Below are 19,581 nucleotides of genomic sequence, written 5' to 3' on the forward strand. Positions count from 1 at the left end.
TGGCCACTCACATTGCACACACTGGCAATTTTAAAATGCCAGTTACAGACATTCTGACCTTTGTTTTGGAGAGAGAAGAGAGTACTAAACAGATCACATGAAATACACTGGCAGTATTTTATCTTCAGGTCTTTGTAATGATCAGTAATTAAATGTATTACAAAGTCAGGAAAAAGTAAGTCCTTGATAAGATTTTCCTTTATAGATCATGGGCTTTTTTTTTAGGAATGGAAAAAACTGCTAATATGATTTAATAACAACAAAACAATACATTGGTTACTACAGAAAAATAGTGCATTTGTGAACTTTGCTTCAAATTAATTTTTATTTTAGCTTCAATAAACTTCTTAGTTGGTTTCATACCCAAAATTTAAACTCCTTCGGGCATTTGATGTCACATTAATCCTGTCTGTGGAGGGACTTGGGATCACGTGGCGTCCTGGAGACATTTTCTTCACTTCCCAAGCCAGTGAAGTTGGTCTGCAAGCCCAGGAAAGAAAAGTTTAAAAATACAATTCACAATAACTCTTCCTCTGCCATCTTAAAGCAAAACTAGAATCAACAAACACTCAGCATATTAACAAATCCTGCTGAATTTAATCATTCATCTTAGCAATTGTTTCTACACTAACTACAAACCCTATCAATCAGCCAGACCCATACCCAAAATAATGCCTCTTCTCAAGACTACAATGTTTATTTCAAATTCCAGTATGGAGCAAAGCATCAAACCAACCACTGAAAAGGGAAAGATGAGGGAAGGACTGGAAATATCCCCTTCTCCTAAGTGACAGTGACAATGCACATAGAATGTCCTCACACCCATTTTGTCCAGAAGGAGAACTGGTTCTATTTGCTGAAGCTCTGCTAGAAAATGAAGTTTACTGTGAACTTTAGTCTCTCTATAGATTAAAAAATTATAAATCTAATTACCTGCTTTGAGCATCAGCTTTTTCTAGCTTCTCCTGTAGCTGTATCCAATCAATCAATGCTTTGAAGTCCCTTACATAGTTATCAAGCATCATCAGGACTTCCTGAAAAGCAACCATCACATCAATCTTTCTATTTAAAAACAATCCCCCACCCCAATAAAGGAACTGAAAAGAAAGAAGGACATTTACTATTTAGCTTTCTCATTAAAAATAAACCCAGGAAAACCCCTGAAAACAAGAAAGCCCAGATAACTGAGATTTTTATGTGAACAATCATTAAAACATTTATCCTAAAAAAAAGGTGCACATTCTTCAAGATCTGTGTCAGCATCAATGTGTAAGGACAAAATGGTAAGATTTGCAGGAGAATAATCCTTAACACACATAAGGATACCTGTTTCATTATTTATGCCCCTCTTTTGGTCAGAGTTATCTTTTGAAATATGTTGAACATACATCACCAAGAAGGCAAAACTGCATAAAACCTAACAGGTTGTGGAACACTAAAAATATCACAATTAATCTGTTTGAGAAGTAAAAGTAGACAAAACTACACAAAGGCAACAGCATCAGAACCTGGGTGGGAATAAAGCATACACTGTCAGAACCTATGTGGGCATGCTGGAGAATATGCAAAGTCTTGATGAAGCAGTTTGAATCTGGAACTACATGTTGGTCTGCAACAAATAAAACTAACTGTTACAAAAGGACATATCAATTAACTTCACACTACACCAGGAAGAAAATTACAGACAAAATGGCAGTGGCTGAAGAGACTTGTTTCTGATTAAAACTCCCTTAACTTCAAGAAATTATTGACTGTGTCTACTGATGCCCAGCTGGCACAAACGTGTGAGTGTAGTACCCATGGAATGGTCAGATTACATCCAGAAACAATGAAAAATTCAACGTAAGTTGCCTCTACTCAGGTAATGGCACCAGTTTTTCATGCAAGGCAGAGCAAAACATAGTATCATGGAACTCTCAGTTGTGTCACCTGGAAAAACTACAGCTACCTGCTGCCACTGGCAGGGAAAGGAGCAATTCTTTATATTCCACATATCAACTCAAAAATCACTGACTGAACATGACAAAACACAGACCTAAGGCACCTCCTCAGCACAGCTGAATATCACCAACACAGCACATGAATGCCTCTCTCAGGGACTGAGTCTGAGCTCATGGCAGTCAGAAAGAGCAGCTTTCATAACTACTCTATCCCACACAAAAAAAATGTGTCCCATGCTCTGTCATGACAGCATGCTGAAAATAACCAAAATCCATGAATGAAGCTTGAATATGAAACTTAAATGAGCTTCACATGCAGAATGTAAAGTACAGACATAATTTTATGGTATAAGGAAAAACACTAATAACAAAATGCTGCTGTTTCACAAGTTCTTTACTATGCCAAAGTCATTCCTGCTGGTAATAAGATGAATTTTCTGCTCAAAGTAATTATTACTTGGAAATTTTGGGAACAATTACAAGTGAGAAGGTATTGGTTCTTAAGTGTATAACTACAAATTTTAACAGTAAAACCTTTGACAGCAAAACCAGTAAAAACACTCTCCTACAGTCCAGGCAACTAATGCACATTTTTGCAACATCACGTCCCATACATATTTACTTTTAATTGTCCTTTTAACAGAAAAAAGAGCTCTAACACATGAAAAAATGCTTTTCCATATAAAATCATATGGATTAATATTAGTTTTGTTTAACTTTGAAATTCAGCTTCAGTTTTGACATAAGTATCCTTTTAAGTACTCCTTATGACACACACAGAGCAAATGCTGGTTGCTGTAAGGGAAGGGCACCACAAAGTCAGACACCAGGGAGGGAAATCAAACAGAATCCCACTGCTGATGCAGAAGTTGCTCTTTGTTTTGAAATATTCCCCAAAAATGCTAACAGAAATCTTTCTTACAAAGCAGTTGGTTTACAGCACCAAAATAATTAAGTAAAGTCTGCTACAAGAAATGAACAACTCAAGTGTCTCAACCAGTTTTTTTTTCTGTTCCACTAATAAAATTTCAGCTTTCTAATCCAATTCATGTCCATTTAGGTTAGCCCATGCTAAGTTGTGCTGACTGTTACTAACAATGAGAGCATAGAAAGCAAAATTTAATTCTGAATAATTTATTTTCAAGTCAGCCACTTACATATTCCTCAGGAAAAAAAAAAAAGAATTAACGTGAATATGAGTTATATTTCTGAAGTTAGCTGACACAGGAAAAAACCGCAATAAACGGCTTAACCTATTTTAAGGAATGTTTAGCTCCACATTATCAGAAATGATCAGAGCAGACCCATGCAGCTGTAACCCGAGCCATGTTTTATGAACAAGGGAATACAAACAAGACAAGCAGCTGGAGCGGCCCCACACTCACTGATGCACATCTCTCTCCCTAAAGCCATGAGGGCCATTTTGTCAAGCAGGATGGAGCAGAACAAAAGTGGCTCAGAAAGCGCCGTGGCAGGCACGCAGATAACTCCATATAGATGTCCAGCTAAAATTACCAATTAGCTCCCCGATGGGCTGCGGCGGCTTCGATTGGAGTGGAAGGGAGCCGGGGCTGGCGCAGGGCAGGCCGGCAGGCGCCGTCCCTTTGTCCTCTGACACAGGATCCCGGCGGCTCGGATCCAGCCCGCGCTACCTGCGGCACAGCCCGCCGCGGGGCCAGGCCAAACCTGCACCGCTCGAGAAGCTGCTGACAAAAAGGAACCTTTATGGGCCACGCTGCGGCTGCACTGGAGTCAGAACCATTTTATAGCTCGTTATTTCTCAAGGTCACATCCATCCTGTACGGTTTTTAAAGAGACAGTTTGAGCTAAGTAAGAAAGCAATACTGCTGAAAAGAACCCTTCAAGGAAAATCAGCGACATGAAACTCAAACCAGACACAATGTAACTCCTGTTACATTCTCTCCGTTCTCATCAATTCTCTGATCACCAGTTCTGTGCGTTTCTTTTTTTTTTTCTCCCTTCTTTTCTCCAGCTTTCATTGATCACTCTGGTTGCCATTTATTTACCTCAAAGCTGGACTTCTAGTCTCTTCAAGTGGGTGATCCTATAAATTACTTTATAACCAACACAGATGAGCAGCTACACGGGAACAATCCTCACTCGGGTCCTAGATAGGCCCATTGAAATCCCATCGTAAAGAACGGAATGCACTTCAGAAAGCCCTTAACCTCGTTGAAATGTCCCTTCACACATATTCTCCCATTCTCAAACAAGGAAGAGGCAAACAAGAAAGTATGGAAGACTGTAGGACTTTAAGGTTACTTCAACCCAAAATAGTAGCACATACATCAGGGGAATTAATTCAGTCACCACATCTGTACTTTAGCTTATTGGCCAAGCTAGAAATATGGGTTCTGTTTTACAAACCATGGCTACTTCATGCTGTTTCATTATCTATACTGAGTACTTTAGTTTATGTTTTTACCAAAATAAGCTCCATTTTTTTTATACTGGAGCATTATTTTCAGCACACAAACTAAGTTCCTTCCTTCCCTTTTTAAATGTAAATTTTCACGGTTAACGGGGTGTTTTCAGTAATTTGACACAAAAATTGCTTCCAAAAATTCCTTGTAGCCTTTTTATACAGTTGAATTACAGATAATTAAAGCCAGCTCTGGGACTGGTTCAACCAACGTGATTGTCAAAGCAATTCTGACAGCTTTGGGAAATAATGAAAGGAAGCAGCTCCTCTAGACAAAGGACTCTCCTTATATCAACTTCAGCATGTGACAAACAATATTTTAAGCAAGCACATGGTCTCCTAGACCCAAGTGTTAAATGCACCACATCTGGCCTCAGTTGCTCCTCACTGATGCACCTTTAACAATGCAGCCATAATCCCCTGCCTGCCAAGGATGTGCTCCAAAGGACCACAACCATTTCCAAAGGAAGTTTTCTCCAGAAGAATTAAAGCAGTGGCACGTGCAGGGACTCAATCACACAAAACTTAAACACACACACACATATACACATCTGTGTCTGATGCAAAGGATGGAGAGGTAGGAAAAGGGACACCCAGACTAAAAAACATGCTGGCTTTTCTGAAACATGCTGTCCTTCTCTGTTGATTTATCCATGGAAAAAGACAATGAATGAAAAGGTACATGTCCATAAAGAGGCAGCAGGAATGCTCACAGAGATTTTCACTGGGCACAGACTGCCACAACACAGCCATAAGCTATTTATTAAGGAAGATATTTACTCTTGGTAAATATCCCCAAATTCAGAACCAGAAGGTGTATTTTGTGAGTGAGTGCTACATGGCAGCCTTGCACTCCTCTGCCACACACCAGCTGTAGTACTGGCTGTCCCAAATGCCACCAGTGGCCCTGCTGAGAGCAGGGCTCTCAGTCTGCAGGGAGAGAGTGGAATCAGTGGAATTTGCAGACCCAGGCCCGAAAGCAGCCCTCAGAGAGGCTCCTCCCTGCTCCTGGGAGGCCTCAACCAACTCAAGCCCTCTCACAGACATCTCCTGACCCAAAAGCCTTAACCAAAACTGATTCCATCGGTTCTTTCACCAAGGAATGTCACACAATATGCCCAAACTTTTAAAGAAAGTCTTTAGCCATCTCTTCACCTTGTGCTGTTTGTGAGAAGCAGAACAACAGAACTCCACTCCTGATTTTTCCATTTCATAAGAGGGAATAAGAATCTCAAGCAAAATTAAACTGTTTTCACTGAACCAGACTGATTTAAGAAGTACCTGTAAGCTTCAGAAACAAGAGAAGGCCAAAAGCTTCCAGAAACACACCAGAAACTGTTAGGTGAAAAGACAAGAGATTGTACAAGCTCTAAGTAATGCTAAACAGCAATGTAAAAAGAATAGAGAACTAAATTTTTACATTATAAAATTCAGCTTTTTTGAAAGGAAAAGAACAGCTGAAGCTGTTAATTCATTCCAGGAGGAAGAAGCCTCCAAAATTAAATTAAAGGTAGTTTGATATTCTTCTATACTTGCTGTATCATTAGTTGTTGGATCCAGTTGCTCAAACTCTATCAGTAAAGGGTTTGTCTAAGTGTGTAGTGTTTCTATTTATTTATACATACACACACACAGATATAAATACAAACTCAGTTGCTGAGACACCTGAAAACACCACAGAAGAACAGCAGCTGAAGACATTAACCAAAACTGACTACAGAATCTGCCTCCTACCCATCTACAGGTCTAAATACCTTTTATCATACAGCAGGAGATTTAAAGGCATTACCATTTCTGCTCTGCCTACACCTGCCACCCAAACCTAGAAAACAGTAGGTAAAATATTCCTATAAACATCAGACACACAAAAACCCAGCTAATATAGAGAATATCTACACAATTTGCATTTCAAATGTTGAAGGTTACAGCCATATCTACTAGGACATATTTAATCTTTTATCACTATTGCACAAGCTGATTTATGTCCAGTAAGATGATGCTTAAACTTGAGAACTCTTCATTTATTTCAGAAATAATTCAACCATGTTCATTACACCTTTCCACACAAAGCATCCAAGCCATATCTATATATCTACATACATGATTTGAGAGTTCTCAGTTCCAAATCAATAGCAGAATACCAACTTCAGCAGAGTCCAAAGCTGAGAAAATACACACAAGCACTGATCCTCTTACACACACTGCCACTGTTTGGATCCTCACCACAACCCTTCTGTCTGCAGTTTCAACCACAAACAGCCACCAGAGCCCTCTCCCACTGGGGAGCATCAAACATTTTCAGTGACAACACAATCGATAAAACTGCAACAGCTCGGAGGACAGGGGAGAGCAAAAGGCATAAAATACCAAAAAAACCCCAACTAACACTTTTCTACCAGGTTAAACAGAAGGTTTAAAATGCCAGAAGTTGTCACGTTTCATTTTTACATGGGTCTTCTTAGAAGACAACCTTTATACAACTACCATGGTTAAATGGAATAGCACCTGCCCATTTGACGAGACTGAAGTTTAAAGAGTCAAAATTAAGGAAGTTTTTGATAATGTGAATTTATCTTAATTGAAAGGATTTTTCAAAATACCACTTTAAAAAATGAAGGAAAGGTTAGCAGTGGGACCATTTTGGTTTCTTATTTAATACCATTTCCCACCTATGTCCAACAGTCAAAAGGGGAGAAACTGGACTATCTGTCAAAATCACCATAAAATAATGACAAATAATAGAATGTATAGAAGAGAAACATTATTAGTAAAAATTCTTTGCAAGACTAAGCAGTTTCACACTTCATAACTTAATTAACAGAAATGATAGTCATTTATCAAAAAGAATAGCCATAATTTAACAGGAACCTGTAAAAGAAAATCCCAGACAAAAGACCACAGCACAAACACATATTCCAGCTGCTTAGGTGAGGCACACTTGTGCTGAGAAAAAAGATCTTTTGAAAGGTAAGAGTAACATGAACATTACATAAGTTTTAGAACATTTGACACTGGACTGGCCTGTTTGCTCATTTTTGGTTTTTTTCACCGCTGTTTTGCAAACAAGTAACCTGATCCACAGAGATACATACACCATTGTCAAGAGTCTGCTAAAATGAGGACTTTTCACTCAGGCTAGGCCTATCCCCATCCAAAAGCAGATCAAGTGGCCTGATTAAAATGTTGAACGTATCTAACCCCCAAAAGATGTGATAATGACACAAATACACTTCTGTTCTTTCAGTCACAAAAGTTTAAAATGCTAATTTAATTACAATGCAAGGCTGGCTGACTTTCTTAAACCAAAAAATTCTGCAGAAAGTTTCCTGAGCAGGAAGACAGTTCAGCAACAGAACGTTAAATTGTGTTAGACCAACCAGAGATTTGGAAGCCTCTGAGCTACTGTTCAGTTCTCAAAGCTGCTTTCAATGAAATGTATTTGTACATTAATCTCAAAAGCAATTTGGCTGTGTCTGATTACAGCAGAGAATGAGATGCATAGGATAAGAAAAAAGTTTACTTAAATTGATATATGGATTTTTTTACAGTGATTAGATAATCATTTCCAGAATGTGTTGAGTTTCCAGCCACGTTTAATATGAAAACAAAGTCATCTCTTTAACATTTCTTTTATAATGTTTTCTGACTTCTCTTAATGCTTGTGATAAATTCCATTGCCAAAGCATGAGTGATTTTTATTAAATGACAAGGGTATTTCTAAAGATCTACTAGAAAATCACAATAAAATGTGAAACAGATGCACAAGCTATGACAAATCCAGGTTATTTGAAACTGGGAAGTGTCTTACAGTGACATCCCAACCAGACATTGCTTATACTCGACCACCAATCACTTTCTTAACAAAGGGAGAATGAGAAGAGTGATAACTATCACTGCAGAAAGGGAGCAGTGTGTAATTAAGCCACTTAACAGCAAGCAAATGAATGTGAAAAAGGCTGAACTACAACAGTGCCACCTACAGTAAAGGACATTACCGGGAAAAAGAAATCAATCAGTGCTCAGTCACAAAAATAACAAAATCAGAACTCAATGAACAAAATCTGATTTCAGCAAACAGCTGAACTCTAATAATATCACGTACAACATGACAAGTTTTATACACTTTAACAATTAGTCCTTGCCCAAGATGAAAGCATTTTCTTAAATATGAATACATGTCCTCAGCTTTCCTATTTAAAAGCCTATACAAATTGCAAATGAAAAAGTAACGTTTCTGAAGCTCTAACTCCTCATTTACCTCTTCTCTAAAATATAAAAAAGCCAGATAAAAGGCAGATGGGCAAAGGACACTGGAGCATTACCTTGCATTCCACCACACTCTGGTCTGATTCGCAGGTGACATAGATTTCATCCACCGCCCGCCGGAGGTTGTCGAAGAGGAACGCCCAGTAGCGAGCCCGCAGATCCACCTTCCGAGGCTGCCTGGTCTTCGTGGGGCTTTTGTCAAAGTTCTTGTCTCCAGCTCCTGCTGCTGCTAATTTACAGTCCAAGGTACTGTTCTGAAAACAAGAAGGTAAAAGGGAAAGGAGAACAACAAACAGAAGTGTGGTAAGGAGTCATGTTTCTGTGCAAGACACCTTTCATCAACATATTGAAACACCTGTGAACAGGAATGTCTTCACTGAAGACAACTACATCATTGCACTCACTTGCTCACTTGAGTTTTCTAACACACACTTTCTTAAATATAGGCAGCACTTATGTTCAACTAGATTCTGTTTCTTTGACAGTTATAATATTTGCATTCCACAACAGTATGAGATACTCTGCCTCTCAGCACACTGGAAAGATACATTTTCTAATTACATATCCTGTATTACTTTTTCTGACAGATGTGTATATCCAGAGGTGAAAACAGCATTTTACTAAAAAACATACCAGCAATATTCCACCACAGGGAGATTCTATCACCAAGACATTATATATGACATGATTGTTTTTAAACTCTCATGGTCAAACGTGCTAATGCCAGTGAAATGCACCCTAAAACACAGACTTAACTGACCCAGTACTGCTTTGCTGCACAGGTGTGGGGGACAGCCAACATGTGTGGAAACCCAGGGCACTGGGAATATTTCTCTGTCTGCTCTGGGGTGTCCTGATCCCCAGGGGAGCACTGACTTTGACTCTCATTCATGGAAAAAGTTTCCTAGACTCCAAGATAGACTAGAATCCACAAAAGTGTGAAATAAAAGTGTGATTATAGAGATAGTGTAGGTGTATCACTTGGTGAGAAATTTAGGTTTTGGGATTTTTAAAATGTGAACCAGAGAGTTGTGGATGGAAGCAAGAGGGAGGGCACAGGGTGTTGTCCTGGGTTTCTGCTTCATGCCTCTTCTTCCTTCTTCTTCATGGGTTTGGGTGGCATTTTGCAATTGGGCAGAAAAGTCCCCATTGCGGGCTCTTTGGAATCAGTTATTGGGTTAAAAGGGAAAATAATCTGGGTGTCAGGTCTTAATTGGATAGTTTAGTTTTAAAAGACCTTGTAAAACTAGACTGTTGGCCATTTTGTGCCTTTTAATGAAAAGCTGCTGAACTCACAGTAGACTGTTTTACTGATAAGAAATAAGAAACACTTGAGTCTGAACACGAATTACTGTCTCAAGTGCCTTCAATCCAGACCCAGAAAAATCAACAACTGGTACCCCCACAAACATGTTAAATGGGTGTGCAGGATATTACAGAGAGTTCTGAAACACACCTATTTGGCTAAAAGTACCAAATCACCATTTGGTTCTGTGACACTGCCCTTATTAAACCTGAACTTCTCTCCCACAGAAGAAAGCAAACTGTAAAAGGCTGCTGCCACAAGCTTGTGCATTCCATAGCCAGTGGACAAGCACCCTCAGTGAACACCAAGTGACACCAACTGTGGGCTACAACATGATGGAGCTATTAGCTACCTGCTAAGGTGGTCTGGTTTGGGTGGGCTTTTTACATTCATGTATTTAATAGCACCTTTAATGTAGTTTTGATGCACTGGTGCACTGAGGCATGTATCTGCAGCACATCAATTCTTACTGGGGTACTTTTGCAGGGATTCATGCAAAGTTCCATTCTAAATGCTCCACTTTGGTGACTGAATGAGAACTGCCAAAACTGACACCACACATGACAGCACACAGCATTTATAATTGGAATATAATCACTAACTAGAAACATTGTAATTTTCAAAACAATTGGCTGGGATTCAAACCTTTTTGTCCTGTACCACACACCAAACAAATTCCCCTTTGCACTTAGGGAGGGAGACACAGCGCCATGAGAATGGTTATGTTCTCATCTGCTTTTGTGGTGAGAGGCTAATTTCTCTGTAAGTTGCAGAAGAATGGGCACCTGATTTACTACAATCACACCAACATCTCTGCTACCCTTACATATATCTCTAAGTGCTTCAGCTGTACTCCAGATGAACCCCAGTTAATGTATGCACGAGAGTCATGCTCAGAAAGATGCACGGCATAAACAACCAATGAAAAGTAATTTCAGGAAGGGTTTCATATTTTTTCTTCCATTACATAAGTCACCTTCTAACAAACTGCTGGGAGAAAAGATGCTCCTAGGCTGAGGCCTTGGGTAAAAACATTTAAAGCAAAGCTTATATTCTGGCTAATTTATAGCTCCTTGAAACTACTGTTTATAATGAAGCAAGCACAAGTACCGAATCATAAATAGCTACATTAAAATAACAGTGCTACCTATTGCTGTCTGTATTTATAAAATGTGACCTCAGGAAAGTGATCAGGTTTACCGTCATTCAGATAATACTGTTGATAAAAAGGATCAGTTGTTTTGGAATGGGAATGTGCATAATTCCCACTCTTTGAAAGATACATGTTCAAACCTATCTTTAAGAGACAATGTCACAGAATATGTCTTGATATTTAGCAATAAATGTTATCCATCTGCTGTATTTGGCATCGATTTATCTTCCCTCTTATATCTCAGCCATATTTTAATGAGAAAAACACCTTGTGTAGGCTCTATAAGCTACAGCAGTTCCATCATTATCCTGCAAGCAGACTTTCAGGGTCTCAGTAAAACCTAAGCAACATTTACTGTTACCAGTGTTCCAGGAGAACACCTTTGAAAGGATGAAACCCTCCAACCTACCTGATTTCTTGTAGACAATATCACACAAGCAGGTTAGCATTAAATTAGAAAAAGTATTTTAACTTGCAGCGACAGTTCAAACCTTCCAGTGCAGAAGGTGCAAAGCTGATGTACCTTTGAAGTTAACAGACATGGAAACACCACTTCTTACATCCCAAGTAACCCAGCATGGATGATGAAAGTGATATTAAACTGAATCTCTTGGTGTTTTTTAATCTGGGGGCTTTTTTCTCCTTATAGTTTCAGTAACTTGCTTTGGATTTGTGGAAAGTATGCAATGTATATTTATACTCTGGGGATGCCAAAATTTATTGAACATATATTTGCCAGCACCCTACTGAAAGGAAGATGAGGTTGGTAAGATCATATGAAGCAGCTCTTGTAAGTTTATTTTCTTGAGATTAGTGGCCCATTTATTTACATGTAAAGGAAAATTAAAAGTGAAAGCTCAACAAAACTAAGCCAAAAAAGCCACCAATTACAGGAGTATCCAGTGTCTGGAAAGCAGCAGAAATGAAGGTGCTGAATGCCAAATTGAGATGCCAAGATGCACAGACACTCAGCAGTGTTCAAACCTTAACTGAAGCCACCAGAAATGCACTGTGTCAGTGACAGGAGCTTCAGCACAGCAATCCCATCCTGAGTAGCAACCAAGGTTTCTCCTGAAAGCTCAGGGTTCACCTCAGCCCCAGGTGAGACAGAACCCAAAGTGCACACTGCTTTCCACCTCCCTCTTCTGAGGCACACGCTGAGAGGGAGCCCCAGGCACAGCAGTAACTCCCACCTGCCACACCAAGGGAACCAGCACACACCGTGTGTGAGCAGAGAACACAGCTGCCAAACTGAACTGGGACAGCAAAGCCTGCATTTTAAAGATGCAAATACATCTCTATGGAAGCAGAACATTTTTTCTTTTTTCAAAAAATAACATCTTCCACATGCTTGATTACCAAATTCTGACAGGCTGCCTCAAAACATTAAATGGCTAAAGCTGTACTAATGGCTAAATCCATGAACCAAAGAAAAACATTAAAGATGGTTAAAAATATTAAACATGAGGAAAGATTGAGGTATTACTTTATTAATGCAATAAAGGTTGTCATTCACAGAGAAAAAAAAACCTGAATAAAAATAGGATCAGTGTCTTCTTTACAATTCTTATTCAAACTTGCTTTCCAGTCCTAACTCTTAGAAATTTTACTCACCTGGACTCTACTCCAAATTAAGATATACTGACTTGAGCCACTAACACATGAGGTCAAGAAATTTCCTTTAACTAAAACTTGGGGAAAAAGGCAGCCCTTGTATAAGCAGCATACTTCAGCAAGACTATCCTATATCATTTTATTGAACAGCACTTTCCTTAAAATAACTTCAATGCCAATAAGTCATGTGTGCAGAGGCTGGGAAGTGCCAAAAGGAAAGGCTGAGGAAGATAACCTAAATTCTGGCAATTTTAACTTCTGAATACTTGACTTTGACACTCATATGCTTAAAAATACAATGTATGTACAGTTTAAGAAAAGTATTAATCAGCCACCATTATACCAGTGATCTCACAGAAAAACAGTGTTATGTCATCTATTTTATGTCACAATAAGAAATGGGCAGATACCTGTTTTGCAGCCTTGTGTGTTCCTTGAGTTACCCTTTTCGTTTTTCCCCCAGACTGCCATTTCGATTTTCCTGTGGGAGAAGCAACTGTTTTAATCAACAATAATGATTTTAATTAAATAGAGCACTCTAAAATGCACATATCTCATCTTGCAATGTACTGAGAGGGGCACAATTTCTGAGTTAAGAGGTTTGGCAAATTTTATATTCAAAATATATATTCCACTGGTTTAGAATGTGGATAATGCCAGAAAACACTAGAGAATGAAAAAAAATACAAGAAATGCAAGACACACAGACTTCATTAAACAAAGGTAAGCTTTGAGCTCTCAGTGCCTCTAAAAATCATATAATTACAATCTACATGTCAAACATGATACTAGTTTTCTAAATAAATTTTAAGAAGTCTGCTTTTGATTGATTGATTGCTCAATCAGCTATTACAGAATTAAAACAAGAAATATATTTGTTAGGAAAACCAAATGTAATGATTTAGTTCTTCTGGAGCTGTTCTGCCAAGAAAGATGGGAAAAAAACAGAACTAGGTCAGGATTTAGTTCATCAACATTTAGACAGCCAAAGGAAGAGAGAAAAACATTCCCAGAACACAAGTCATTCTCCTTTAGACATGAAATCCCTCTCAAACATACCTGTCTTCCTCCACTGTTTATACAAAGTGACTTTAGCAACTATGCTACCAAAATCAGTTTCAGTTCCCCAGTTAGAGGGGGTGATTCCAGGTCTCAGTGCTGCAGTGGCGGCAATTAACTGATTTAGAGTTATCTTTGCACAGAAAAATCTGTGTTAGCCTAGACCAACCTGATCTGTGTGCACTTAATCTTTGAGAGTTGCTATAGGGTAATGCAAAAAGAATTATTCCTCTAAGTATCTAAACTTGCACAGCACAAAAATCATAGGATCCAATTACCAAAAATGTAGCAAGCTAAGACAAAACAGTAACTATGGCCAGAGTTTTCTCTTGCAAAGATTACATCCAAGGAGAAGTTTCAAGATTATTTAGCTGGATGAAGCCAAGCGAAGCAATGCATTAGTTGAATACAGTCCTCCATAGACCGTGGAGATCATTCTTAAATTTCAGAATTGTCCACTTGAGTTTTTAACAGTTGAGGCCAAATTCCCAAATGCAGCCCAGCTGTTTTACATTGCTCTGGTTATGTAAAGTAGCTGCAAACCTGTCTTAATCAAGCAGTTGTACAGATGGTTTGCACAGCTGGTTTGGATCATTGGCTATTCCAGGCAACAAGGCTTTTAATTTAAAACAAATTAAAAATTATTTGCTTGATAATTCATTTTTAAAATGTTACATTAGCCAAAAAACAGGTATAAACTAATATATTGAACTCAATTTGGCAACATTCAGAGAAAAAAAAATCCTTCAGGTACTACCTGTATAAAACCTTCCTAGTCACTAAAAAGCTTGAACTGGGGAATAGTTCCATGGTAGACTTCAGAAAACAGAAGTATTTAAACCACCCAAATCTCTTCTGATGTGATTTACATTCTGCAAAGACAAGTTTTTGAAGGCAAAGGCACACAGGTCTTGCACAGTGAAAAGGTTTGCCACAAATAAGGGTTCACTAAAATTAAAAAGGGGCAGAGAACACATCAAGTTGCAGACTCTTCAGAGTCTATAAAATCCAGAATAACAATCCATCACCTAAGATCTGTGAAATGTCTGAACAAGCCCCTTCTAAAGACAAAAGCAAGTTTCTAGGCACTTCCTATATGGGGCAGACATTTAGATGCAAAATAGCAAGTTTTGCAAACTTAATATAGTGTGGGGCAAGGACTAACTTTTTCTTAAGGTGTGTAGGCCAGAAAACTTTGCATTTCAGCAGCAGCCACATTTTCAAGCTTTCTTGTTCCTTTTCTTGTTCATTATTTTACAATAATGGCTCTGGTAACGAGAAGATTATTTCTGCTTGTGTCCCTCTATACTCTCAAGCAGTGGCAGCACTGCTCAGTGGCTGTTTGTATGTTCAGGGTGACTGGTGTGTAACTGGTGTGTAGCTAAACCATGCTGGCATTGCTAGGAGATGCACAGACTTCACTGATACCTGAAGGGCACACCCCCTGCTAGCAACTGACTGAATTGTAAGGAGAGAGCAATTGTGACCCAAGAAGATCATCTCCTTTAGCTATTAGGTTGCCCATGTGAAATATATAAAATATGTAGTTTTGCAGCATTGGAGGAGCTACAGCCATATTTTACACTAGAAGACCATTTCCTCCCTGTCTGGTGTTTAAATATGAAGCACACAGGGCTTATGATTTGTGAAGTCTTCCTGTCCAAAAAGCAGAGGTGCCAATACTTGCCAAAAAGCCCCACTGATAACCTATTTTCAAAAGCTATCTTTTTTCTAACAACCTCAACAACCATCCTGCTCACCTCTGTCTTCTGGACAGTTTTACTGGTATGGGAAATGTGGGAATTGCCTTCACATATAGGAGTTAATTGCTGCCTTCGTTTCTGTCCTGGCTATGGCAGAAATCAACTGCATTTGTTGTTTCAATGTCTCTGACACTGCTCATCATCACTCCCACAGCAAAAAGGGTGATTTTCAACTGAGGAAGCACACTGAAGCTTCTAATCGTATTATGAACCACATCTTCTTACAGGTTTGTGGAGCAGCAGTAGATGCTATTTTTCTAACTGTACTATGCTGAGGAGAAATGACTGCCCTCAAGCACGGATATAACCAAAATCTCCATGTTTTCCCATCTCTAAATTGAATTACAGCAATATATTTTGCACAAAATTGATTTTATAAATTACTGTCAGGGTCTCATCCAGAATACAATGGTCCTGTATTCACCTACCTGCACTAGACTGGATTCCCATTAATTCCAGTGAAATTCAAGGTTTGAAACTGATGAGCCTTTAAGGGTCCCCTTCCCTCCACACCACATTCTGCCAGGTGCCATCAGACCCATGCTGCAAGGGCTCACCACAATGTGTGCAGTCAGGACTCCTCACATGGCCAGAGTGAGACAAATTTCATGACTTTGATCACATCTCACAAAACTTATTTTCTGCAGCAATCTCTTGCTAAAACAGTGGAATATGCTGCAAGCTCCCCAAAGTGTGCCAGGTACCTTTCAACCACTAAAATATGTTTCCTTGCCCTGAAATGCTTAATCTGCAAATGAATTCTGTATGGCAAGAGCCCAAGTGATTTTAAACAAATAGAAAGAGAACAGTCACAAATACAAGATTTTCCAATTTTTCTACACATCTCAAAGTTCCAAAGGTATCTTACCATCTATTAACATTTACACATCAAGCCTCTGCAATTTTTTAACTGTTGCTAATATCATACCTAAGATTCTGTAATAAAATTTGTGTGTAGTTGCTCATCTGCATTCAGCGCTTCAAACTTAATTCTAGGCATGTGAAATAACTACAAAGGAAAAAATTCTGAAACCCTCCATTGGAATTATCACAGCCTTCCAAGGAGGGCAAAAGCAATGTGACTGCTATTGGTGACTGATGGCTGCAGGTTTGGAATGCAAATTCCATTCTGGAGACAGAATACCAGAAAAGTGAGTTTTTCTGTTTCAAGACTCCTCCTGAGACACCAAGCTAACAACAAGGTTGATTAGTTTATCCACCAGAATCTGCTATGTACTACTGAATTCCGTGAAAAAGTACTTGAATTTCAGTGGTTGAGAAGTGTTACAGTCTCTCTCTCCCCTAGACCATCACCACCGTGCCTGGGATTTTGTCATGGCATTGATCTGTATTCATAATTAGAATTTCAGATCTGACATAACTGGGGTGCACACTGCTCCAAAACACACAACAGACCTATCACCTGCCATTCCAGAAATCTTTTTCCTTTTTAAGGAAATACTGCTTACTGGCTGGAACTATGTGTTTACAGAAGGGAATCAGAAGGTTTTGATTTCTCTTTTATCTATGTATGCTATTTAAAATACTCAAGTCTTTCAGACCAAGAGGAAAAAATGGGAAGAACACAAGCACACAATTTTTAAAAGAAATAGAAAAAGGATACAAACGGAAAAGGTGCATTCAGCATTTTAATTAATCAATCCTCTACAAAACCCTCTATAACCCTAGTAATAACAAGCATTCATACCTTCACGGTGTCTGGAAAAAAAATCTCCTTATGAATAACAGTATATAATTTAAAATGTTAAATCACACACCGGTGCTGCCAAATCAATACCTCTGAACATTACGAGCAGAAGAAGCTGCCAAAAAAAAATTCTGCTTTGTACAGGAGAGTGGCAGGACTGGCTCAGACACCCTGAAACTTTGGCCTGATTTACACAACCCCTGAACACGTTAGAACTGTCCTAATGCATAATATTGCTGTGTCATCCCTCAGGGACACAGCACACATGGAAGGATCAGTAAAAAATGAACCAAAGCTCAGTGACATTGACATAAACACCCCCCATGCCAGGGGTCAGGAGATAAAGGATCTGGCTCTGCCAGACTTCACTAACCACAAGGGAAATTTTCACAGGGAAATTTTTCATCAGGCAATAATCATCAGCTCCTTTGCATTGTGCAAAAAGGTCAGCTTATAATTTAAGACATATTAAAAAGAAAGCACTACTGACAAAGTTTAAAAACTACAATGGGGCTAATATGACCAAAAGAAGGAAATGAATACAGCTACTTGGATTTTAATTACTGTACATAACTACTATTTAATGAAAGCTAAAAATTCACTTTTACATTCATTTATCATGCTTTAGCAGAATTTGTTAGAGCAAACATTCATCTACAACTCACAGACATTTTTAAGGAAAAAGTGTTAAAGTTTCTAAAATAATATTACAAGCAAGGTAGTATTCAAAAATAACAGACTCTTTACACAGAAAGTGAATCAACCCACAAGTTGCTCAAAACTACTACTGGAAATACACTGCATGTTTCTTTACCACACACACATTCATATCACTACCTTCCCCAGAAGTGTAGTTGGGAATCTGGAAATACTTTGGGCCCCAGTTCTACTCTGCTTAAAGACAGTTTTAACTTTGCATCAGACATAGGGTGAATTATCCTGCACCTTAAGACATAACATTTGTTAGAAATATCTTTTCCACTGGCAGAATCACAGAACAGCTGAGGTTGGAAGGAACCTCTAGAGATTGTTTAACACAAACTCCAGGCTGCCCAGAGCTATGTCCAGGGGGCTTCTGAGCATCTCCAAGGAAGATGGCGCCCACAGTTTTTCAGGGCAACTGGTTCCCGTGTTCAACCATCTTCACAGCATAAAAAAAATTACTTTTAGACACTTTAAAGCTGCAGTGCCTGGACAGGGACATGCAGCTACAAAAATATTTGGGATGAAGTTCTCAAAAACAGCATTCAGACATCTGGAACAGCTTGAGATGGATAAAAATAAAATTCAATTCCTGGCTCCTTAAGTCATCATACCACAAGAGAGTATTACAACAGTAATAAAACTGTTCTGAGGACTTGCATTATGGAAAGCTGTCCCCACATATCCACTTCTTTAGAGAGTCTTCATTGGCATCTACCAAAGCTGAAGTGATCCCAAAAGAAACTTCCAAATTTCTTTGTTTTAGAACAATCTAACAAATTGCTCTCTGTGTTCTAAGTCATCCCCACAATTCTGAATTCCCCAGTTACAAGAGATCACTTTAGGACAACATCATTGTGTTACACAACTATCTTGATAATATCAGCAGAAGAATACAGTCATACATGTTACTTGCAGACAAATTAAAACAGTTTTTAATCTGCCACTGGAAGGTTTTACAAAGTGATCTGCCAACTGCAAGGCATATTTTGTAAAAAAAATTCTAAATTGCAGTATGTATGCTAAACAGAACATTTTTAAATAGAGAAATTTTATGTAAGGAAAGTATTTCCAGATGAGCAATTCCAGTTGGCAGAGGAATGGAAGTGCAAAGACGTAGAAGACTGTTAAACACGTACCATCATCTTCCTTGTTTTCCAGTGGGACACTCCAGGCAATCAGGTTCCTTGCTGTCCGTCCCTCTTCCGCCACTATTTTCCTCACTTTGTCATGGCTGTTGGAGCGTTGGAAAGAAGCCTGAAAACAAGAAATACATGGATGGGCACACAAGAAAGGGAAATCTTTGGTTTGACATGTTGATTTCATCCAGTAAGTGGTTACACCATCCAACGTGGTGCTGAATTTTCCTCAAATATCTGAAACAGGTCATGCATCCATTTTCATCACCATTCTTCTCCACAGAAACAGATTTATTCATCAGCATGTCATGGGAGTTACCACCCAGCCCTCAGGATGGGCACGTTTAGACCACATCACTTTCATTTAATTGCTTGACAATGCTGCTGGGACATCACAGCAGACTTCGCAAATATTTTAATTACCCTGTGTCAATTAGAACTAATTAAACGAGCTAAAGGCAGCACGAGACCAAAATACATGTCTTGGC

The 19,581-nt window shown here is 38.8% G+C and overlaps 1 protein-coding gene across 3 annotated transcripts in view; it reads right to left on the reverse strand.

Moving 5' to 3' along the window:
• Positions 1 to 19,581, reverse strand: part of SCAPER (S-phase cyclin A associated protein in the ER) — a 138,711-nt gene that overhangs the window by 115,243 nt on the left and 3,887 nt on the right. For all 3 annotated transcript variants that reach the window (XM_050978442.1, XM_050978441.1, XM_050978440.1), the window contains exons 3-7: positions 19,094 to 19,211; positions 13,133 to 13,203; positions 8,706 to 8,903; positions 934 to 1,034; positions 364 to 480 (exon numbers count right to left, since the gene is read on the reverse strand). In XM_050978442.1, the coding sequence (XP_050834399.1) occupies positions 364 to 480; positions 934 to 1,034; positions 8,706 to 8,903; positions 13,133 to 13,203; positions 19,094 to 19,211 (605 nt within the window). The remainder of the gene's footprint in view (positions 1 to 363; positions 481 to 933; positions 1,035 to 8,705; positions 8,904 to 13,132; positions 13,204 to 19,093; positions 19,212 to 19,581) is intronic.

This window comes from Serinus canaria, chromosome 10 (assembly GCF_022539315.1).
Source record: "Serinus canaria isolate serCan28SL12 chromosome 10, serCan2020, whole genome shotgun sequence".
NCBI lineage: Eukaryota > Metazoa > Chordata > Aves > Passeriformes > Fringillidae > Serinus > Serinus canaria.